Here is a 21,785-nt window from a genome sequence, read left to right as displayed (position 1 = left end):
CATGGAAAATCTAAAGCTAGATGACGAAAGGGGAATTTCAATGCCCCTCAGCGCGCCACTGCGGAGGTGAAAGAGCTTAAGGTTCTTTCGGCACCCCATTTGTTAAAAGAAGAAAATTGGCTCGGGTAAATATGTATAGCGAGGCAAGTGGCCGTGACCTTGAATGCCTGCACTAACTGAAATGACCCAAAGATTTAAATCCCACTCATTACGAAGAAGACTGCGATATTTAACCACTCTGTCACTTCTCTCGGTTTGCAGGCTAGGCCATTCCCAGATGTGTTCAGGTTAGCTAGAACTTTTGACGGTGGGATAAAGTCGGTAAACGCAACAAACCGTCAATAGGCCACTTGTAATTGCTTGTCATCATACCGCGCATCTGTGACTATTTTTTCGACAATGTAAGATTTTTTGCTCTTTATTTTTCAATGTGAAGAGGACATGTGCTACCTGTTTACAATCTTGGTGTATGAGAAGTTACGTATACATGTATTTGCAAACCTATAGCTTGAACAGTGCCAGTTTCTAGCGATAGCTGATGATAAAGCCAAGGAGCGTAACAATTACGGTGGTCTGCGTGTAGTTTCGCAACCGAGGTGGTAGCCTCAAACCTGCTGCCGCTCTTGTCCACTAGTCCACACAAAGTCCGCTGGATCACATAGAACGATTCTACATTTCAAACACCTTTTTACCAAAGTACGAAGAAGAGACTCTACCTCCACAGTGCAAAGTCGGATCCTTCGATGGTTGTACTATTGAGAGGGACAATTCGTTTTTCTTTATCATATTTTTTATAGGCAATGTATTTGGAGTAATTATCCAGCGATAATCTGTCTCTTTACACAGAGGGAATTAATAAGATACGAAAGTTTATCTGTCTGTCTAGCAATCGATATCGCGATCACCACTATGAGATATTGATCCGTTCATTGTAAGCGCTACTATAGACCACGGTACAGGTAAAGTAAACACACTCGTTATCAATCTGCAAAACGAAGAGCAAAATTAGCTGAACTGTTTTATTGTATTCCACTCATACTTTGGGTTGGCTTACGCGCTTTTACGAAGGCAGACAAACAAAAACTATGAATTCGTAGGAAATAGATTTCGTCTCTAAGAAACTATGTTGTTTTTTGTGAGATCAGCTCTTTACTCTCCGTAACACGTATTTAAACTGACGGTGTCACGTTACCAAAGGCAAAATGTTCTTCCTATTTGCTTAAATTTTCAATTACCTTCGTTTTATTGTAGGCTGCAAACAGAAAGTGTTCACACTGTCCCAGAAAGATGCTTCGCACCTGTTTTCAGGTCAGTGACCAAACATTTAGTCCGCTAAGTAGGACGTCACAACTGTCAAACAAATGATTCCGATAATTTAATTTTTTATTTTATGCTGTCCTAGGTCCCTTACGTCTTCAATCCTTTCCCAGTGACGTTTTTTTAATTTTTTTTATATAACTAAACTCAGCTGTGCCTCCTAGGTCCCTTACTTCTTCAATCCTTCCCCAGTGATGTGTGACTTTACCATTTATGATGCATGTTACGTGCGCGACAAAGCTTAAAAAACAAGTTTAGAAGCTTACCTTCTCTAGTACTGCTAGGACGTCTTCTATGGTCCACCTGCGGATTTCTTGGAGCGCAGCTTGTTTGCTTCTCGTAAGCATGTCTCAAAAGCTGACACAGAATTTCAGATTGTCGTGTATTGTAGACCGTGTCGGCGACCAAAAGCCTGGTTAACAGTTTGAACGGTACGCGCCAAAGCTCTCAGCTGTTGGCCGCCACCCGCCACACAAAAACACGAATAAATGACCACGCTGTCAACAAGCGAAGCTGAAGCGACGGCTGCGGTGAGGGACGCACCCTGTCGAACACAAAACAACTCGTGGCCGGCAGTGCGGCGACGGATTCCGCGGCACTTCTTACGGCAAGCTTTGGCACACGCAGCTGTTTTTGCTCTGGGGCGCGGTACCGGCTGCACTGTCACGACGATTTCTTGCGTCTTCGAGCTTATGATATCACGTTTCCTGTGGAGACACGGAGAGGGGAAGCGCAGCGCATCGCGCCCAGCGGAAGACCCGGCAGTTGTGGTGGCAACCGTTCGACGACTCACCGGCGCGGCACTCGCTTCTTACATTGCCTCACAGGTGGCACCACGTTGCTCGTATAGCGTCGCCAGGCCGCGTCTGTTGTCAGACGAGAGGCTCGCACGTGGAGGCGAAAGCGGCTGAGGGCTACCAAAAAAAAATCGTGTTTTACGTCAGCTGACATCGACGGGCGTCAGTTCCTGTTCTGTTGTAATGGAGCAAACAGAGAATCCATCAAAACATTGCTCCACTTGCACTTCTCTGTAGTCATGCTCATTGTACCAGCATTGCGCATTAATCGATGATTCGATATGTACTTAAAGTAACGATTTTAAAATCTAGGCTCGATGAACAAACACTATTGCTGAGCTGGTACTGAAAACTGCGTATAACCTATATTGGCTGTTGTATTTATACCACATAACATTTTTTGAATCCAAGGTCGAGCATTTGAACTTATTGCCACCAATTATCAGATTCACAAAGAGCAATGCTTTTTGAACGTATAAAATGCAGAACTGCCCAGTGGCTTCGATACGTCATTAAACTGCTCTTGACTTACCTGTATCCGGTGTACTAATAACGTATATAATGGATCAAAACGGAACGATAAATGATGATGGTGTACTAATAACGTATATAATGGATCAAAACGGAACGGTAAATGATGATGGTTAATAGATAGCTGGCAGATCTCTTACAGTGATGTGTTGAAATTAACATGACTGCTCTATATTTTATCATATATATATTTGACATAAATTAATGTTACTGACCTTATCATCAGATGCAGTTCACAGATGTGATGTGTGTCAAATGCTCACATACATGATAATGAAAATAAGGTCCAATTACGAAAGCTCTCAAAATTAACTATCACATCATCAAATATTGATGCAAAAAATAGCTGTTGACAGTTGGTTCAAATGGCTCTGAGCACTATGTGACTTAACTTCTGAGGTCATCAGTCGCCTAGAACTTAGCACTAATTAAACCTAACCAACCAAAGGACATCACACACATCCATGCCAGAGGCAGGATTCGAACCTGCAACCGTAGCGATCGCTCGGTTCAGACTGTAGCGCCTAGAACCACACGGCCACTCCGGCCAGCTGTTGACAGTTGGAAAGTGGTCTTTAACTACAAGTTAAGAAAGATGAGAGAGATTACCCAAGTAGATACCTGTGTACAACCAAGATGTTTACACCATGCAGCTGCTAGTATCCATAAAGAAACAAAATTGATGGGTCATTTTACAGGAAACAAATATGCATGGATTAATCATAACCAGAACTGCATACAGTGTGTTCATTCCAAGTCTACTATCTTTTGCACTAAATTTATTAAGGATGTCATTAAGTTGACTAACTGCCACGTGACATTATTGCCTGGAGATATGAGGATCCCGAGTCTGCAATCTGCTATTTACTTGCCTGCTCCATGCTAAATGGAGATTAGCTAAATGGACAGTAACTGTTGCTGTCTGTCTTTTGAGACTAATTATAATACTAGTGTGTCTGCAAAAATAACTGAGTCTGATTGATGTGCATTAAATACACAAGAAACAACAGAGTACCCACTATTAAACTTTGTGGAAGTCCATTAATGATTTTTCTCCCTCCCAAAAAGATAAATAAATAAACAAATAGTGAGTGTACAGTTGATGAATTATTAGAACTTCCTACGGACATACAATACAGCTACTGCAAGTTTGCTCTTAGATACTCATCAACAAAATAAAAAGTGTTTTTGATTAGATTCCAAGAGGTATTGATTTTTTATAACGGATAGGAGTATAGTGTTAAAGTGCAGCTGACCCTACATCTTTCCACATCATGACTTGTTTTCTATCTTTTACTCGACAGATAAATGTTTTGCTTGATTCATGTGTCATGGTTATGTATTTTCCCATGTACTGCTGACAGATCAAGAGTTTTTTGACTAAAGAGACTGTAAATACAGGGCATTATTTGAATGTTGATTTGATGGTTGATCATATGGCTACTCCTTCACAAAAGTCTGATTTTTCTCCATGTAGGCCCCCCCCCCCCCCCCCGAAGGGGATGCCATATGCTATTGCTGAATATGAATGTCCAAGATAAACAGGCTGTTGGAGTGTTTATATAATGTGTGGTTGCCTGAGAGCTCTGAATGTATTGCAAATCCCCTGGCTTTTTTAGCAGTTCCTTTCTATGGCAGTCCCACTGAAAAAGAAAATGATTGTATGGCACTACTGACTGGGAGGCCCACCTGGAGCAAGTCTTTTTATTTCATGCCACTTCAGCAACTTGCACAACTTTGAGATGAAGAAGAGACAAAAAGATTAGGACAACACAAGCACCCAGTCAACTGAAGGGTACCATCATCCCACATTTCCAAAAGTGTTGTTACTTGTTCTAGTACGGTATCCTCAGTTTTTATAGGTTCCATGTTTTGGATGGAAAAAAAAGGTGCATGTACTGTGTCACTTGCACTTAGTAGCAGCCTGAGCAAGAGTCTACTGGTTATGTTATTAATCTTTCTCTTGCAGTACAGAGCTGAGAGAAGATTGTGCCATTAACAAATACAGCAGGAGAATTATTTGATATGTTTAACAGTGTTTATTGATAAAAGGTAAGAACAGAAGATGTTCCAGTACTGAGCCTTGTGGAATTCCACAGATTTCCAGAGATTTGCCAGAGTAAATTTCTTCAGACTCTACACTTATGATTTCTACCATTTGCTGTACCTTGGATGTCATATGAAGCACAGTGAATAATTTATAATATCAAAAGCCCTGCTTAGATCATGTATGTCTATGTAAATACTGTACAGTGCATGAAAGAAGATTCATCATAACAATGTTATCAATTTTCTTTGCTATTCTGTTTGTGTGTTGATCGAGGGAAAGATGATTATCTGTATGCCACTGTATGCAACCAAATCTCTCTTACTTTTTTCTCATGATCTGTACATGAGATATACATTACTGGTGCATAATGTTCTCACAGTCATCTCTGAATACAGGTTCTCTAAAGTTATCCAGTAGGGTTTTGTGAGAAATACGTCATCTTTCTGCCAAGAATACCCATTTAAGTTTCCCCAGCATTTCTGTTACTCCTTTGTATGGGCTCTACTGACTTGTTATAATCCTGGCTGTGCATCTCTGAATTTGATGTCAATTATCATGCTGACCAAATACTGGGACAATATTGTAGAACTGGACGCAGAAGTTTTGTGTACCCATTTTCCTTTACAGATGCATCACACTTTCATTGAATTATTCCAAAAAATAAGTCTTCCATTCACCTTCCCCCACACTGATTTCCTGTGATAATTCCAGTTCATATCACTTCAGTAGAAAGTCCAGAAGGTTAAGTCCTTCCAGATGAAGAATTTAAGAATATGGATGACAGTGAAACTAACCAATAGACTGTTGATTGTCCTACTTCTAATAATTCCAAAGTGATGTTTGATAATTGACCCCATTTTGTTAAGGAATGATGTTACTCAATTGTAGAGGATTTTCTCAGCTATCTTAGATACAGTTGGAAGTACGGAAACAGAACAGTAATTCTTTACATCGTGATTGTCCTTCTTGTTTTGAAGAGCAGTGTTTCCTTTGTAGTCTTCTTTTAAGGAACACTCTCTATTTATAGAACTGAGTATCACATTACATAGATGTGTAACAGTTTTCACAGAGATATGTTTTATAAGCAATGTAGGATACCATCAACTTCACAAGGCTAAGACAAGTTCACAGCTCTTAGGATTTTTAATACTTGTTCTTAGGTTACAGAGAGCAGGGAACTTGACCTCTCTGACATTGTTATTGCTCTACTCATACACTGATTTATGATATGAGATTATTGTGAATCTTAGAAAATGCTGGATCAGTAATTCACCCAAAATTTTTGCTGAATTGAGCTAGAAGTATTCAGGTGTGTCTCACTTGGCTTTGGGAATTACATGAATTTGCAATTATGGTTTGAGATCTGCTTTGCCTCTGATATGACTTCATTGAGCCACTTGTTACACATTTTAAAGTATTTTTGAAAACCTTGTCACTATTTATTTTACAATCTAGCTATGTAAAGTGGTCTTTTGATTTCATAAGAGATGATTATTTCCTTGGTGATCCATCCTTTGTTTTGTATCCATTGCTTCTTGAGGACCTTTTTGTTTGCCTTGTGTGAGGAAAGTCTACGTTCAAATAATGACACAGTAGCAAAAACATTGTTTGCTTTCCTGCCAGTGTTGTCCTCCTGAAATCATTTTTCCGACATCTTCAGCAGGTACTTAAAATTAATATTAAAAAATCTTGTATGTGCTTTCTGTGGACAATCTTATGTAATTATGGTCCAAATTCACCAAAAAAGCCTGTAATCTTGTCATAGTTCAATCAGCAGGTATGTAAACAGTCCAAAGAAATAGCCAGAAAGGGTGTCCAAGACCACAGTCAAGTGCAGCAAAGCATGGTGACAGTAAAGAGTGTGTCTCAAAGTGATTGTGCTCTGCTGGATGGCGAGTTATACTGTCCATGTGTTACCACCATTTCTGCCCATGTGACTACCTTCATATGCTGTCTTGTGGTGGTTGCTGCAATCCGTGCGAACAATGATCTCAAGGTATCAATTTTATTGTCTTATGACATGAATACAAAACTTATTCCAGTGATTTGCAGTCTTCCTTGCCAGTAGTTCCTCTCTCTTGGGTTCAAATCAAGGACTGCATTCATCCACTTTCCATTAATTTGTCTTGTAAGATTTCCAACCTATTTCCAGTGACTTACCCTATTGTATTACATCACTTATTACTTTGCTCACTGCATGAATATCAACCATCAGCCCTTTTACAAGCAAAGGAAAACAGTGTCCAACTCTAAAACTGGGGAAATTTGTTCTATCTTCGCGACTTAGAAAACTATTATCATGTGATATCTAATGCCTCTCATGTATACTTCATTCCCTGGCACATTTTTACGGATGCTTCTACAGTTAATGACATTTATCCTGTACTCTAGACAATGATACTTAATCCATATGGAAATTATGTTTTTATCTTGTATTAGTTGTGGTATTTACTTATTTATTACTAAAAAGTAAATGTACTAACATGTAATTATAAGATTTTTGGTGTCCTCAAAGGGGCTTCTGTAAGGTGTTTATCAGTTCTGTAAAATATTCCTATTACTCCATCATCCACTATCAACATATTCCCTACTACTCAATGTTGATGTTATCCACTTACACATTAAGATTTCTCAAGGATGACCCTTCTGTATGACTAGTGAACTTTGTGACTAATGCCTTATACCTTGTACAGATACAAAACTACTTTTCCTGTGAACAACAGATATGCAAATAAATCCATGGCACAGCCATGGCCATTTGTTTGGCACCTTCACATCTTAAATGATTTATAGGTCATCCAAGGTACATTCCTAGAGAAACAAAACCTTATACTCTACAGCTGGTTCAGGTTCATTAAGTAGTTGAATACATCAAGACATCTTGCATCAATCTGAATAATGTCAGACTGTTTATACTTGTATAATTACTGATAAGTCTGGATATTAAACGTTCATAGAGATATTAAAGGTTCATAGAGAAACACTGTAACGGTGAATCTAACAGAAAGTTCCATGTCTTGAAAAACCATGATTCAGATGGCTGTCACAATCAGAGAAAAGTCTAAGGCTGTTTAATATCAGGTACTAGCATGGAAGTCTGTGAGGCCAAGGTTACAGAATTTGCTTATATTTGACAGCTAGCAACTAGTGCAGGCTCTGGAGGCAATTATACAGGATGGTGTGTTAGCTTTGACTGGCTCATCTGTGGCTTTGTGGCACCCTTTATAGTCATGGTGGAAGGATATGGTCTGGACTGCTTGTTGCCACTTGACATCGCAAATGCAAGTACAGCTACAATAGCTGCATCTGCTAATGGTGATGGGGACAATGACTGTAGGTGAAGCGGGTGCCTCGGATCATAGTGCCAGCTATCGGAGATCCAAATTACAACAAACCATTCTTGTTATCATTGTTTGGAACTGTCTGTTTTTGGAATGTGATACAATGGCATGTAGACGGCAGTGCTTCGGTCACCTGCCTCACTATCCTGTTACACTGGTGGACTGCAAGTCCTGACGCAGCCTGTAGCATTTGCTGGTGAGCCACTTTGGTATTGGAAATCTACCTCTTTTGTGGCTCCATAAGAATCCGGAATCAGTACAGTTTCTGGTGGTCTCATCAGAGTTTCTGCTGGCACCTGCACTGGGTGCAGTCAGCACAGTGATGTCTGTCATGGGTTTAGATGTCATATTTGGTTCCTTTTGGTAGCTGCAATGTCGAATAACAGGTACTGATTTGTACCTTCGTGGAAGACTTTGCGATGAAGCAGGCTGAGATATTTTTACTTCCCCTCTTGTTTTGCCATTTGCCTCCTAAAAATTCATTTTTTTCATGTCTGACTAATTACCATTAACATACGTGAGTATAATCTGCATTTCCATAAAAGAGAAACGTCGGCCCTCAGCTTTAAATAATATAGCACCAGATCTAATTTTGTGCTTAGTTTTATGTATGTAATTGATTTTCTATTTTATTTTGATTATTCCTAGGTATCTTTTGTTATAGGGTGAAATCAGTAATTGTTTCGTAATTTAAATTCTGTTGTTGACTTATAAACAAATATAAATTCTGTACTAATTATAAACATTTGGAGGAACAGCTAATAGTATTCCTAAAGGATCGATTTGGCTCTATGTGAAAAAAAAAAGTTAGCATAGCCAGCCCTTAATTAATTCCAAAGTAATTAACAGTTTTGTCAAAAGTATTGTTTGTGTAATGAAATCTGTGAATTTCATCATTCATACAAATAATTCAGCCTAACTCTTTCAGTAGAAGAAACTGTTAAAAAGATGAAGTTTTTTGATGTATTCAATTATTTTAATGAGTTAAGTTTTAATTGTAATTTATGTAAATTAAACATCAAACAATGTGTAGTTTCAGTGTCTATTATTGTGATGATATATAAGGGCTCAAATTTGGTCCCAAGTCAGTCAGTCCACAGCTGATTTTCAAACAAGAAACCTGTACCGGTATTGGGCGCAAAACAATGGCAGTATCTGTTCAATACTCACCGTATTATGCAGCAAGAACTGTGTGGTTAGGGTTTTACTGCCTCTAGATGTTCAACAGTAAACTATTGTAGCAGTATGTGGGCGTTTGCCTGCAACCTATTAATGAGTCATATTGAAAGTTAAACAATAGTTAACTGGCCATATTAACTATGTATATTGTGGGTTAGTGAACAGTGAAAGTAAAGAACTGTGAAGCGCAAATGTGCGCCTGTCAGATACATCATTTAAAGTAGTCAGTGCTGAGCTTCCACCCCCATTTTTCAGCCAGTGTAGAAACGCGGTACGTCGACAGCGAGGACAATCAACGAGGAAATAAAGCAGGCGAATGTTACAACATAAACCAGGACCTCAATTCTGTTATGGTCTTGACTGCAAATTTCTTGATATGCTATTGAGTGGAGGATTATAGATCAATTACTCTGATACCAGAGGCCATGTAATATATTTGCAGGGGTACTTTAGGTTATAGAATTAAGAGAACCGATAACACCAATATGTGTTATGGAATGGTATATATATCACTGCAGGCCATTAAGATAAAATTTAAACGTAATTGGTTAACTGTAGCAGCATTCAGGGCAAGATCCTTCCATTACTCTTAACAATTAAGGATAACAACAGGTATGTAATAATTGGAACTGAAAGATCTGAAGCCAAAAATAAATAGCAGTGGAATAGTGAATTATAAATGGAAATATAACAGAAGGGCAGGCTAGATACCAATGGTAATTGTCCCATAAAAAGGTAATATCTAAAGAAATAATAGAAAAGCTGAAAATATTCTGAATACATTTTCTGATCATGACAAAGAGATGGAGTGAGATTTCAATATGACACCCTCCCCCCTTTTCCCAACCTCCACACACATTTTAGATCTGTTGGCAATAAACAGCCTTGAAATTTCTGACTCAATGAGACAGAAATCAGTGACAAAAGGCTGTTATAGTATCACTGATCACTGGTCCTGAATGACTCATCCATTCACACACTGTTTTACATAAATAACATCATGATGGGAAGACTTTAAGGGATGTGGTACAAGCCAAGCTGTACATTAAGAGGCAGAAGTATACAGTGTAGGCTACTTCTGTATAATAAATTACTCCAAAAAATAGCCATTGCTCTGTCTACTTGGCTGCTTTTATTGTCTAATACTTCAAACAAAGGGTTTATTTAACTTTAGACAGAACACTGCTAGCTGTCTATATGTTGGTAAAGTCAAGGTCTGTTTTACACAAACATTCTTTCTAACTTAAGTGAAATTTACATCCCTGAGTGCCGATATTCTGAAAAATTCTGGTAGTGGTTAGTAAGATGTTAATTTACTTTGTTTTTTAGTATCTCAAGATTTTAAATTTCTTGCTTGATGTCAACTAGTGACATGTTATAGACTTTTGTATAAGAATGTAAGCCTCCAGTTGGAACCCTAGAGAAGGACACAAAGTCTACATTGAAATTACTTTTACTTCTAGTAGTTTGGAAGTGAATTTCACAGTTCATCCTAAATTCTTATTATAAGCCACAAATACCATTAGGGAATAAATGAATGGTTTGTAAGTGTAAGAATTCCTAGGTCCATGAAGAACCTTCTGGAAAATGTTCAATTGTCAACTTTACACACTGTCAATAAACTTGCTCCAAACATTGCTCCAAACAACAGTACCTTAGAACAGAATCAAGTGAAAGCGTGCAAATTATATTTACTTCAGTCTTTTAGAAAATACCCCTCAACTCATCAACTGAGTATATTGGTACCTTTAAGAGGGTGCTACTGAGCCAGCACATGATTTTAGTACCTTGGCTGAAAATGTACAACCAAAAGAGTTACTGATTAATGATAATGTACCAAAGACTGTTTGCTGATGAAGTGCCCCCATATCTCACAGACATGCTTTGAGTTGCACACTTTTGGTCTAATAATGAAAAACCCAGGATGGAATGTAGCAATATCATGAAAAGGGTAGTTGCTACTCACTATATAACAGAGATGTTGAGTTGCAGATAGGCATAACTAATAGACTGTCGGAAAGTAAGATTTCGACCAGCACCCCCCTTGTCAAAAATAGACAAAACACACACACACACACACACACACACACACACACACACACACACACACACATAAACACAAACACAGATTCTGGCAGTCTTTTGTTGTGTCTACCAGTGACTCAGCATCTCTGATATTTGGTAAGTAGCAATTACCCTTTTTATAATACTGTTACACTTTTGGTCTGTGTGTTTGCAGCTACAGTTAGAAGAATTCACTGAATTTAGTGACCAGTGATTTGAATTTAATATAATATGTTAAGCTGCAATGTCATCAAGAAGTTTAATATAATTTATAAATAAAAATCTAATCACCAGTGGCAGCAGGACGACACACATATAAAAGGTATTATGTATGCAAGCTTTCAGAGTCAGTGGTTCCTTCTTCTGGCAGAAAGGTTGAAGGGGAAGGAGGAGGGGTGAAGGAAAAGGTCTGGTGAGATTTAGGAAAAGGGGTAGAAATCAGAAAATCCCGAGTCAGGGGAGACTTACCGGACAGTCTTCTAGCACACTCTGCAGTACCTATGCCACATAGGAGCCAAACAAAATGGTCCACCCATCTTCATCCAAGGGCAGTGTCATTTTGTTCGAGTCCCCTTGCAGCATTTATAGTACTGTGGCACAGATACTATAATGTGTATAAGGACTGCAGACCTTTACCTGGAAACAAATGCAAAACTAATAACGCAATTTTTTTTTTTTTTCAAAGTGATAACAAAAATTTCATAGCAATAGATTTTTAGGTATCACAGAGATATGAGAAGCTCATCTTCTTATTTAACAGACTTCTTGTGACTTGATAGAATGGTCCAAATCTATTATGATTATTCCCCTTTGTGTTGTTGAAGCTGCCTTACTTGTTTCTCTAATTATTGTTCCAACTACATCTGGAACTGTTTGGTCAGCTCTGTCCTTTGCAAATATTTACCCTAAATGGCTTGTGAAAATATTCAAAATCAAAGAGATTAGTACACTGACTGCATCTGGAAATTAGTTGCGCAAGTGAGCTGTTACTGGAAACATTCAGATGTAGCCCGTATGCAGCATAATGATATATGACACATTAGTGACACCCGTGTATAGTCACCCCCCTCAGCTGAGCTCTGCATTTTCTGAATCAACATAACACTTCAACATTTCATCCAGGGCTTGTCACATCACTCAAAGAGTGACACAATGCTCACTGTATTGTTATTTTTAGGAGCTCTACTGCGTAGCTGAGGTTATGGTCCATACCTAGATCCCTCCCCCCACTCCCACACCAATCACCTATCACCAATTACCACTGAATAATCTTGTTTACTGGCATCATTCCCCAGGGAACCTAAAACACGGGTGACATAATTGAGCCCTGCACTTGGCTTAAAAACGTTAGTTACTTGATATTCACCACACAGGGTTCCCTTCCAAAGAATACTGCTTAACAAAAGGACCTTCTTGTCCTTTTTGAGCCTCTGACTACTGCCTGTTAAGGTGGACTTCCTTTTCTGTCTAGTCACACTGTTCCTGAACTCCTTGCGTTGTCTGCACACTTTTGTCCACAGTCTCTGAGCAGTGGAGCAGTTGGAAACGTCTTAACTAAAGTAAGAGTTTACTCAGCACAAATAATACCAGCCCAACATAGAATACCTATCAATTCCCCAACATATATATATTTTTTTTTTAATTTGCAAAGATTTTGCAGGAAGAATCCAAAGCTACATAGATTTAGTCCAAAACTAACTAAAACTCTAAGTAAGGTGTGTTTTATCAAATTATATTAGGACTTATCAACTAAAATAAATCTTATAAAAGCAACCATGTAGCTCTCAGATAATGATGAGTGATAGAAAAGTCTAAAAATTCTACAAAAGTCATGATGTATTATTATTATTATTATTATTATTATTAGGTCGGTACCTGCAACTGCTAGGTGTATTTCAAGCAGATAACTTTTAAGTAGAAATAATTATAAGTAACTTTCAAAACTATTAGTATTAAGGAAAGATGAAAGGGAAGGTTGGAAAAGGGGGCAAGTCACTCAGATCCCAGGTTGAGAGGAACCCACCTGTTATGAAAATGAAGATAGAGAAAGGTGAAGGAGGTGATGTGAGAGAAAGTAGGAGATTAAAGATAGTGCATTGGTAAATGCTGTCCCACCTTCAATCCAGAGATGAAAGAATGGCAGAGTGTGTAGCAAGAATGGATTAGAGAAAGAGAAATGAGTAGTGGAATGAATAGTGCAGTGAAGAACTAGGCGGAAAACAAAAAAGGAGATGAAGAAAAACCAAAAGAAAGGGAGAAAAAGGAGGAGTGAAGACAAAAAGTATTGGAATAAATGACTGAGTAAATAATGAAATTTTGCAAAAAAAAAAAAAAAAAAAAAAAAAAAAAAAGAGGGGGGGGGGGGTGGTGTCAAAAGATATGAATACCAACAGAGTGGCAGTATGCAAGAATAGTCACACCTTTTTCTCTCTCTCACTCACTTCCTGTTGTTTCTCTTTGTTTCCTTTTCTGCTCTTCTCCAAATTTTGAATTGTATTCTTCATTCTACTTCTCTTCCTCTACTCTGTTCTTACTCCTCGGTCCGTCCTTCCATCCCTGGATTGAAGCTGCCACAATGCTTACCAATGTATTAGTTTTGATCTCCTACTCTCTAGCACACCCTACCCTTTTCTCCTCTTTGTTTCCCTTTGTTCTCACATCAGATGGGACCCCCTGAACCCGATGTCTGAGTGATGTGCCTCTCCTATACAACCTTCCCCAGTCTCAATCATCAATGATAAAAACTGCTACAGTTGTAACAATTATTTATTTCTAAAAAGGAAAGCACTACCTGATTCAGGACAATGTCCCATCTACAGGTGCATCTCAGAATTTTTAAAAGACCAATAATACTTATCCATACGATTAAGCTAATCAATGCTAAACAGTACTAAAAGAAATTCCTAGCAAAAATCCGCTATACATACAATAAAATGTGAGTCCACAAAGGATGCATAATACGTACACTAAAATGTGAGTCCTCAAAGGATGAAAACTAACGTATGTACAAGGGTTTTTTCCTAAGAATTTCTGTTGGTTCTGGTTAGCTTCAATTAACTTAACCATGTGGATAGGTATTGTTATTCTTTTAAAAATTTTGCAGATACACCAGAAGATGGAACATATGTCCTGAAACTGGGTAGTGCTTCTCTTTTTAGAACTAAATAATTTTTACAACTGTAGTGTATTTTATCATTGACAATAACCTATACTTGTTTCCATTCTGATGAAAAAACTAACAGTTCTGAAAGCTAAGTATATTTTTTCCTACTTTCAAATGTGCCTGCCAGCAGCACTTTCATTTTCACTTTCTGCAGGTAATTAGTGGTCAGCCATTTTGTTCTTGTTTTACAATATTCTCGAGTGACTTTTCCTTTTGATACATGTCATTATTATACCTCCAATTGTATTTGTTTTTACTTTATTGATCCCTGTCTATACAATGTTATGGGATTTTATCCTTTTATTGTAGTAATTATTCTTTAAATTATGTAAAACTCTTCTGCAAGGGTCAACACTATTGACAGCATGTGTTGCATTTAACACTTGTGACTTGTGCAGATGGCACTGGCTGTTGTTGGACGGATGGGTGAACTAGCATGCAACTTCCTGTTATACCTACAGATCACTGAATACCACTTTGGATTTGTTTGTTTGCGTCAGCTGCCACACAAGGTAGGTTTATCATTATAGCACTCTGTCCCTTCTGTTGGTGCATACATAATTTCGTACTAAATGTTTCCCTTCTTTGTTGGCTATTTGATGTGGATCACACTATAATCAACAAGGGTATACATACATCATTACACACATTGTGTTATATCTGTTGGTAGATATCACTGACATTCCCACTATTTTCTCTTCCTCTTTTCAACATTACTCATCTTTACGCGTTTAACACTTTATCTGATTTTTTTGTCATTTTAACTGTGCATCTTACAAATTTTCTCCATGCTTCAATTGACATTCAGACATCTTTTCTTCCGGTAGCATTACCTTCCTTTTTTAAATTGTGACATAGTATTTTAGGATCCTTGAGCCTTTAAAACATTTTTTTCATCATCTGGATCACAAAGGTTCTGTTTATTTATTATAACCAGCTTCAATTCTTACCAGATCTTGTAGCCCCTGTATCATGTATGTAACTTTGCACAATAAACAATTCACAAAATCTGAAGATGGTTTTTGAAGAGAACTGAAACCATTCATAAATAAATAAAATTTTCATTCCTTTGTCATAGCTGAACCTTTTTAAGTGAGTTTCTCTGCTTACAGCCACACCTACTCCAGCCTGTTTTCATATCTGTTGCCTTGCTTCCAGTAAATGTCTCAGCTTTTTTTGCCTCTGATCTCAGTAAAATTGGTTGTCTATTTCAGTTTAAGTTCTGCCCTGCTCGTATCTCCAATCTATTTCATTCATCTGGCTGAAAACACGCAACTCAACAGTTAAAAATTTGATACTTTCTTCTGCCAGACTTGTTTGTATCTTCTATGGTGATTGCTGGCTTCAAATTTTTACCAGTGAATCTTCCTGGAAGTTTAATTACAGGACTGCCTCATTTTCATTGCTTTTTGAAAAATCCCCTCAGTGTACATTCTTTCTAGTGATATATAGGCTGCTGACTGACATATGAAATTCTGTTTATTCTTTCAAACAATTTAAGGAGTAAAAAAGAAAAAAAAAGTAACCACCCACTATATAGCTGAGGCATTGAGAGGCCAACAGATACCATCCATGTTGTGACGTATAAATTTTCAGTGCCTACAGTGTCATGTCTTTCAGTGTCACACAAATTTTTATTTTTACAGGGGATCCATGGGTTCGCCCCTCAAATTCCTCCCTCATATCACAAAATTGTCGTCTGATGTAGTACGAACTGAAAAAATAAATTCCTTTTAAAGCACAGTTTCATATATAATTTATATTCAAAACCTTACACCTGTGTCACCTAACAAATTCTACATCGAGAATACTTTACACAAGTTTAAGGGAAGAAATGCTTCCGATTATTATTACAGTATTTAAAGAACATCAAAATATGAACAGGCTGAAATGAACAAACAGTACATGAGACTATGTTAATCAATGAAAAGTGAAATGCCAAAATGAGCACTTCTCAATTGTAAGTAAATCAAAACAATCAGAATGGCTGAAAGAGAGCACAATAACACTAGCCATAAACGAATAAGAGCTAAGCAACTAAGCAAATAAGCGAATAGGCAAAAATGAGATGTTAACAAAATGAGACATGGCCGAACTTCGTCGGCACTTATATACGGTTGCGCTCGTGGCGGCACCTCGCGACCCATAAGCAACACGCGTGCCTGCTATCGCAATGCACTGTTAGCGCTCGCAGCGGCTTCTAGCGGCCCAAACGCAAGTTGTGCAATTGCTGTTGCAGGTCGACCCTTAATCTATGATGTTACAATGTGCAGTGTAGGATATCTTCAGAACATCATAGTGATGCCACTACATGCGAACTTCCTCATAGACTACCTTTTTAAAATTGTCATTAAGCAACAAATTCTATTGGCTGTGCATATGTGCATTTTGTATTACTCTCACAGTCACTTAATTTGTCTAGATGCATTCCTTCTTATCCCAGACACACTCAGTGAATACCAATTTTAACTTGTGATTGTGATTTTTATTGGTCCCAAATTACCTTTTGTACAGATACGTACTTGTAACATAGGACAGGTCATTAGGCATACAATTTAGATAATATGAAATATAAAAGTATATAAAATAGCTTACACATTAAATATACACAGAAGCTTTCACAGTATATATATTATATATAATATGTAATATTATATTACATTGTACACAATGACTTATGATGCAGTATATTCATAATAATACACAGTACAAAATGACTTATAGTCCATGATACATACAAAAAAATAATAATTTTGTGAGATATAATTAGCTTATATTATACATCAGTGGTTCCTTATTATATAGTTAATTCCTTTAACACTGATTTCTGTTGCTAGTTCTTTTTATGATGCATGATATTTATCACTCACAGGATGAACTTTTGATCACTGTTGCTAATGTAGTCAGTTACACTATAAAATTCTCATTGTATCAGAAACTTTTTTAGAGTTGTGGGGAATGTTTTCTCTGTTTTGAGGTCTTGTAATTCCCTTAGCATTGCTTGTATTAACTTGATGCCAGAGTATTTGGGTCCTTTTCGAAAATCTTAAGTCTATGTGGAATGCACCGCAGTTGTTTTCTGTTCCTTGTGTTGTGTGTATGAACAGTCTCATTAGTCACCAGTTTTGTGTGATCACATAATGCAGTCACAATGGTCTTGAATATATACAATGATGGAAATGTTAGAATGTTTAGATCTTTGAAACAACTTTTACACGATTCTTTTTGCTTCTTTTTCAATATAATTCAAATGGCTTGCTTCTGTAATGTGAATATTCTCTTCATTCCTGTGATAGTTGAGTGCCCTCATATTGTGATTCCATATCACATGTATGGTTCAAAAAGTCCATGATAGACAGTGCACAAGAGTTCTTGGTGAGTATACTGTGCCAGTTGTTTCATTATAAATATCACTGAGCTTAGCTTACTGGAAACAATATTTATCTGCTGTTTCCAATTTAGCTCACTGTCTATTGTAATGCCCAAATCTTAACTGAAGCTACTTCTTCCAGTCCTTTTTCATCTAAGAAAACATTCATATGTTCTTCTTTTTGTTTATTTTTGAATACCATGTATATGGTTTTCTTCAGATTAATAATTAGCTCATTTTCAGAGAGCCATTGTGCTGTACTACTGACTGATATCAATGTATTTTGTTCAAGTGCCTCCAAATTGTTGGAAACATTTAGCACAGTCATATCATCTGCATAAAGTATTTTGATTTCATTTTCACATGTTTGTATATTATTCACAAACAGATTGAAGAGAACAGGTCGCATCACAGATCCTTGAGGTACACCATACTTAATGCTTCTAACTTCTGATCTGTGTAAGTTATTAATGGCTACATATTGTCTTCTGTTACTTAGATATTATGTTATCCAGTTTGCTGCATGTCCACAAATACCAGTATTCTCTAGTTCCTTCACTAGGACTGTATGATCAACTGTGTCAAATGCCTTGGATGGATCAAGAAAAACTTCAGACACTACCATCTTGTTGTCCAAGGCGTGTACAGTTGATTCTGTTAATGATTCAATTGCTGTTTCCATTGATTTCCCTTGTGCTGTGCTGGAGTTAGTACATTATGTTTTTCCAAATAAGCAGTTAGACTGTTTAGCATGAGAATTTATGATATTTTGGAGAAGCCTGAAACTAAAGATACTGGCCTGTAGTTGTTGGGGTCGTCGTGCTTTCCCTTTGTGTATACATGTTCTCTATCTATCTTATCTATATCCGAATCCCGCTCCAGCTACTGCCGGGTCTGGGCGCTGATGAGTCCTCTCCATTTGGCTCGGTCCTCCCACCACTTTTCTTCCTCCACTTGCTGCCAGGTCACACCTCTCCTTTCTATAGATATTCTCACTCCCATTTTCCACCGTGTTCTTGGGCACCCACTAGGTCTTTTCCCATCCATCTTTAGTTCTTCCATAATTTTGGGGAGTCTCTTCCCATGCATCCTCTTAACATGCCCACATCATCTTAATCTCTTTCTTTCAATTTCCTCTCTCATACTTTCTTGTTTGAGGTCCTTTCTAATCTCTACATTCCTTACTCTGTCCATTCTTGTTTTTCCCTTAACTGCTCTGAGAAATTTCATTTCCCCTGCTTGCAGTCTTCTCCAGTCCCTTGCTGTCATTGTCCATGTTTCTCCACCATAGGTGACAATAGGGAAGTAATAATTCTTATACATAAGGAGTTTTGCTCTTTATTCCAAATCAGGTGTTTTAATGTTTGGTAGAAAATGCCTCCCTTCTGTAATCTCCTATTAATTTCGTTAGTTATTCTTCTATCCCTAGATATTTCACTCCCTAAATAAGTAAAACTTTCTACCACTTTGAGGGGTTCTACTTTAACTAATTTGAGTTTATCTGGAAATACTCCTTCTTGGAATGAGCAGTTGGCAATATCCAGTAATTATTTCTGCTGCCACCTGCTTGATTAGGTAGTTTAACACTTCATCATGTCCAGCAGATGTTTTTGCTTTTAGCTTTTTCATAATATTTGTCAGTTCCTTTTCAGACACTGGTTTCAGGAACATTGAGTGGCTTGGCTTGTCTGCCACAATACTTTGGTGAATTCCTTGGCTATTATATCCATGCTTTAGTTTTTCTGTTGCATCTGTGTAGTTATTATTAAGGATGTTGGTAATTTTTGTTGCATCTGTAATGATTTTGTTATTTACTGTCATAGTTTCTGTTTCATTTGTTTTCTGTGGGTATTTTTTCATGCCCCTCTCAGAGTTAATTATGTTCCAAGCTGCTCTCACTTTATTTGTTGATTTTTAAGTAGTCTCAATTGATTTTGCTTTTTCTTGTCTTATCAACTGCCTATGTTTCTACTGGTGCTGCCTATAGATTTCAGTATTTTCTCTCTGTTTCATTTCTCTTAAGGTAGCTCTATGTTCTATTATTTCCTTCGTGATCCACTGCTTATTTTCGAGATTTTTTTCTTTTCTTCTTGGTTTTTGGATATGCTAAACTGAAGAAATGTGTTACGGTGTCTTGGAAAGCATTGTATTTTTCATCTGTTCCCTGGGCTTGAGTGTGTCTGTTCACTGTTCTTTTCTTAACATCACTTTGAAGATGTTGATATTTTGTTGGCTGATAAGTCTAACATGTCTTTCTACACTTTTATCTTCCTTTTGTGAGTTCAGATTTCCATATACATCACATAGCTGCCCAAAATGATCAGAAATTCCTGTTTGTAGAACCTTTGTTGTGTGTGGATTGCTATCTATATTAGTGATAATATTGTCAATAATTGACTCAGTTTCCAAAGTCACTCTTGTTGGTTCCATAACAGATGCCTTCATGTTGTATTGTGCTAGCAGCTCCTCAAATTTTTGCTTCCTTCGTGTCTCTCTTCCCATATCAATGTTAAAATAACCATATATTACACAATCTTTCATTTATATTTAAAAACAAAGATGATGTGACTTACCAAATGAAAGGTGCTGGCAGGTCGACAGACACACAAAATTCTAGCTTTCGCAACCAACGGTTGCTTCGTCAGGAAAGAGGGAAGGAGAGGGAAAGATGAAAGGATATGGGTTTTAAGGGAGAGGGTAAGGAGTCATTCCAATCCCGGAAGCAGAAAGACTTACCTTGGGGGAAAAAAGGACAGGTATACACTCGCACACACACACATATCCATCCGCACATACACAGACATGAGCAGACATTTGTAAAGCCTTTACAAGCGGATGGATATGTGTGTGTGCGCGAGTGTATACCTGTCCTTTTTTCCCCCAAGGTAAGTCCTTGGGGGAGTTTAGTATTATTCTTGTGGTGCTGTTCAGTGGCATAACCATCTGCCCCCCCCCCCCTTTTTTTTGTTTTTAGAAAGGTAAGACAATAAAAGGTACCAGAATTCATCAACATTTTTTTTCCTAGCTCTGTCAAGACTTTACTGTCAGGTTATTTAAGGATTTCTCTGTAGGGAATCCTCTTTGAGAAAAATGAGTCAATTCTCTTTTGAAAGTCACTTATGCTAAGTTTTAATCAGGTGGAGGGGCTCACTGATCTTCATTTTCATAGATGAGCAACTTTACTACATATTTAAAACTGTCAGGAAATATGCCTTAGTCAATGACATTACAAAGGCAATTCAATTCAGGCTTTTACAAGATCTAAATATCATATTAGGAAGGCATAACAAAAGAAACTCTGCAATGTTGACCACTCACTGTGTATCCTCTGCAACATGACACGATCTGTGTCCAGTATGAGGGGGCATGGAGGTCATCACACTAAACTCGAAGGAGTTCTCAGCTTTCCAGACCTTGCATTTCCTGTTTCTCATTGAAGAAGCTCCTCAATTAGCCTTGTGAAGCTGGGTGCACCCTGTTCCTTCCACCAACAAAATTTCCCTGGAAATACAAGGAATTGATTTGGAAAATCTGCTCGACTATATACGCAGATTGCTAGAAAGGCACAGCAAGGATAATTACAATTTTTTAAAGGCATTCTTTTTGTAAGTTGCACATCTATCAGTGGAATAGACTAAACTAGCTATACTGATCATTCTAGAGATGCATAGCAAGGAGTAAGCTCTTGGAAGCCCAATAAAAAAAACCATAATACAATTCATACAAGAATTGATTTGCTAATGGTCCTTCCAGATCACAAGGGAAATGTTTTTCAAGGATATTATGAAAATTTGCCACTCACCATATAGTGGAGATACTGAGTCACAGCTTTCCCCTCATAACTCATTACCACCCAGGACAGGAGAAACTGAATTTTACATTCTCTTCCGGGTTTCGGCTACCTCTCATCATGCTCTGAAATGAGAAATGTCCTGTCCACAATCCTTCTCACCACTTCCACAGTGGTATTCCA

At 37.7% G+C, this 21,785-nt stretch overlaps 1 protein-coding gene across 1 annotated transcript in view; it reads right to left on the bottom strand.

Annotated features, from left to right (window-relative positions):
• The window catches only part of LOC124607061 (uncharacterized protein DDB_G0284459-like), a 415,556-nt gene extending 413,462 nt beyond the window's left edge, over window positions 1-2,094 (bottom strand). Inside the window, exon 1 of the mRNA XM_047139238.1 lies at window positions 1,584-2,094. Coding sequence (XP_046995194.1) covers window positions 1,584-1,664 — 81 coding nt within the window. The 5' untranslated portion in view covers window positions 1,665-2,094. The remainder of the gene's footprint in view (window positions 1-1,583) is intronic.
• Between the last annotated feature and the right edge of the window lie 19,691 nt (window positions 2,095-21,785).

The sequence above is a fragment of the Schistocerca americana genome, chromosome 3 (assembly GCF_021461395.2).
Source record: "Schistocerca americana isolate TAMUIC-IGC-003095 chromosome 3, iqSchAmer2.1, whole genome shotgun sequence".
NCBI classification, from domain to species: Eukaryota; Metazoa; Arthropoda; class Insecta; order Orthoptera; family Acrididae; genus Schistocerca; species Schistocerca americana.
This window is presented reverse-complemented; position numbering and strand designations above follow the sequence as displayed.